Consider the following 3,581-nt stretch of genomic DNA (forward strand, 5'->3'; position numbering starts at 1 on the left):
GTCTGTGCCCAGGTATGTGCCACCCCGTGGACGTGGCTCCCTCGCCAAGCTGGGGCATCAGGAAGTGGGGTTTTCATTCTCAGCAGCTTGAGCAGCTCTCCTTTGAAGTTAATTACATGGACATTCAAGAGAAAAAGCCCACAGTTTTCTCACAGAGGGAGCTGGAAACGGGTGGCTGCACCAGTGTGGAGCGAGCCAGGGCTTCCACCTCCTCCTGAGAGGCAGAAGGTGCTGGCAGCAGCCACTTACCAGCGTCCAGAGGACGTAGATTGTGAAAAGTGCTATAGTCAGTGCTATGAGTCCAATGGCCTCCAGGCGGCTGTTGAACTGCAGGTGGTCCTGGGCCCCGCGCAGGCACAGCCAGCCCGAGATCGCCGCCAGGGGGGTGATGAACAGGAAACACACCATGTCACAGAACAGGGTCCTCTTCTCGTTCCGAGGGCCGGGGTCCTTCAGCCACTGCGGGGAGGCACGGAGGGAGGGATGGAGGGAGGGGAGAAGGGGTGGAGGGTGTCAGGCAGTGGCAGGGGGCAGGACCAGGGGCTGGGCAGCTCCCACACCCTCTCTGGTCTGTACGTACCTGCTGCACACACACAACTCACACAAACCTCCCCAAAAAGCCGAGCTGGAGAGCCCCCAGTGGAGCTTTAACAGCCAGCAAGGGGGGGAAGAGACAGCTGAGGAGTACGTGCAGAGGGAGGCAGCAGGAAACACGGGGGCTGCCTGGGCTCTTCACTGGGGCAGGGAGGAGCAGGCAGCAGCTGCCAGAGGGAGGCTGGCTCAGTAAAGCCTGGCTTAGTAAAGATCTGACAGATCTCAGACTGTGCTGCAACAGAAACATATCCAGGAATCCTCAGCTGGAGTAGGGGCTGTGGGAAATGGGAGCACTGGGGTCTGTGGCTAGGCCAAGCTGTAAGGGCAGCTGTCCCATGTCCAGCCCTCTAGTTCCTTTTGCAGACCCATGGCATGTCACAGTTTCACTCCTCATTTAAATTAAGTCTGAAACGCCCAGGTCCACCTGAGAGACTGTGCAGGCAGCTCTGCAGAAGGAGTGCCCTCAAGGCCATGGCACTGTCCTGGCTTGGCTGAGCCAGGAGCCCAGCAGCCACAGGGCCAGTGGTGGGGGACCCGAACACCCCCACAGCCAGCACTGTCACTGAGATGATGACAGCACATCACCTCAGCAACTACGAAACCAAGGCTGGAGGAAAAGAAAAAGGAAAAGCAAAAAGAGAGTGAGGAACTAGCAGAAAGCTTGTCTGCACCTAAGCAGACAAAGCAGGACAGCAGCCAAGAGGCCACGGGGTTGGGCTGGCCCCAGCAGAGGAACACAAACCCATTTTCTCTTGCACAACAACCTGGGCCCAAATCTGCTTCTTTCCCACAGAGAAAGCCTCTGCCCATGTCCAAAGAGAGAGCAGCACGACTGGCAGGGGAGGAGGGACAGGGAGCTTGGCTGCCTGGGGGGCGGTCCCCCCCCAGCTTGGCTGCCTGGTGGACGTTCCCCCACTGCTTTCTCCCAGATCTCACTGGATTCCAAGTGACCATGAAGGGTTGAGGTGTGGTCACACAGACACAGCTGCTGAAAACTCCACGACTGCAACGTCCCAAAGATCTTTCCCCTGCAGGGGCCACCCGCTGGCCACAGGCAGAAGAGACCTGCCAGGACCAGCACAGAGCTGATTCAGGTGCAGCCCTCCCCATTTCCAGGCTTGCTTCTCTGTCTGACAGGCAGCAAGTGATCCACCACAGCAGTTTACTGCACTTTGTGTTACCAAGAGGCTTTGCAAGTGCTGCTCTCCTGCAGCTCCCAAAAATGAGCAGGCTGCAGAGCAAATGCAGCTCTCCCTCCACAGCCCATCTCTACACACACACCACTTTTAGGAGTCCCAGCTTGCTTCCAGTGTCTTCATTTTAGATACTTGACTTCAACAACAGCAATTGTTCTAGATTTCCTGGGAATATGCTATTTTCAGCCTTTCCTTTCCTTTTTTTAGCCTAGCAAACAGCAGTGGTTCCTAGCAGTGCCCAGAGTTGTCACAGCACATTTTACTGGGCGTGCTGTACGCTGGGCTGCCGGACCCTTCCTCCTTTCCTCTATCAGGACAACTGGTCTCATTTAAGACTATTTTTCTCAAAACAAACAAAAAAACAATTAGAGAGCACGGTCAAAAAGTCACAGTCAGAGCAGGGAGGGGAATATCCCCGGGGCAGCCAGGGCCAGGCAGGCACGTCCTGCTGCCAGACTTGGAGTAGGGTGCCAGCGTTTGAACAGGCAGCATGAAAAGGGACCTGAGAACTGTGCACACAGAGCTCCTTCCTACAGGGGAAACCACAGTTAAACAGCTACAGAGAGGGAGTGGTGGCAGGTATGCAAGAAATGAGTGAGATCACACTGGCCAAAAGGGAACACAGGTGACCTGAGGACGTGGCTGGCCAGGTAGACAAGGAGAAAGTGCTGGCCCAGAGGGGTGCACACAAGTCAGTGCAGATTTAACTAAGGAGAGGGTCTAACGTGAGGGGTGCACAGTGAGACACAGCAGAGGGCTGAGGAGATGAGGAGTGCTGACAACTGTTGTTGAAATGGAAGGAGAAGGGTGAGATGGCACATCCAGGTAAGGAACAGCAACGTGGCTGGTGTGGTCAGAGCCACAGGAGCTGTGTGCTCTGCAGGCATCTCTGATGGGGCATGGAGCTGGCCAGGAACTGATGCCTGGCCAGGAGCTTCCCCTGGGAGGATCAATAAGCAAGATATTTTAGAGATGTGACCCCAAGTGCACAGACAGACCCAGCGACAGTGATGCTCCTGCAACAAGCAGGAATAAGGGAGAAGTGTTTTTAAAGCCATTCTGAGCACAACTTGATGGCCAGACATCCAGAAGGAAATTTCAGAGCAGCTACAAGAGGAGCTGGGCGAAGGGAGGCAGAGCTGCAAGTCACCCCTCGTGTGGCTCTGCAGAGGAGATTAGTGGTGATGAGCTGTGTGGGGGAGATAAGGACCACACACACACACAGTCCTGAGCAGCCCCGAGGGGAAGCAGGGGTGGCCAGCAACTCCTCTACACAGCCAAGCTGCTCCTCCACACAGCACACTGGCAGCCCCATCCTCAGAGCCCCCGGCCCTGTGCCTGGGTCTCCCCCCAGCAGGCAGCTGCACAGCACTGGGGGGAACTCTGCATCACCCTGCCTGGGCTAACACCCCTCCAGCAGCAGCCTCAGAGCACCCCATCCTCTGGGAGAGGACAGCGTGGGTCACTTTTTATCCTCCTACAAGAATCTCAGGGACTGAAGGCAGATAGGTATTTTACTGCCTCTCATTCTATTTATGTGCCTTGTGAACTTTGAAACTCCTCTTTCCTCCCTGAGATGGGAGCCAAACACGTAAAGGCAGGAAGAAAATGAATTTCCTTTTGAAGTGGTTGATTTACTCTGCCAATATGCACTGACATGTAAAAAAAGAACAAGGCACCCTAAGGGCACAGGGTTTCTGGCAGAGCAGCACATTACTGCCCCTGGGACTTCAAATAAACCTTGCAAATAATCCAAGAAGTGGTCAGTCAGCTTAAACAATTTTTGTAGGG

At 55.1% G+C, this 3,581-nt stretch overlaps 1 protein-coding gene across 1 annotated transcript in view; it reads right to left on the reverse strand.

Annotated features, from left to right (window-relative positions):
• Positions 1 to 249: 249 nt before the first annotated feature.
• Positions 250 to 3,581, reverse strand: part of MARCH2 (membrane-associated ring finger (C3HC4) 2, E3 ubiquitin protein ligase) — a gene marked incomplete at both ends in the record, with an annotated part of 18,967 nt that continues 15,635 nt past the window's right edge. Inside the window, one exon of the mRNA XM_008948681.1 lies at positions 250 to 459. Within this exon, the coding sequence (XP_008946929.1) occupies positions 250 to 459 (210 nt within the window). The remainder of the gene's footprint in view (positions 460 to 3,581) is intronic.

This window comes from Merops nubicus, unplaced genomic scaffold, assembly GCF_000691845.1.
Source record: "Merops nubicus isolate BGI_N331 unplaced genomic scaffold, ASM69184v1 scaffold20571, whole genome shotgun sequence".
Lineage (NCBI taxonomy): Eukaryota > Metazoa > Chordata > Aves > Coraciiformes > Meropidae > Merops > Merops nubicus.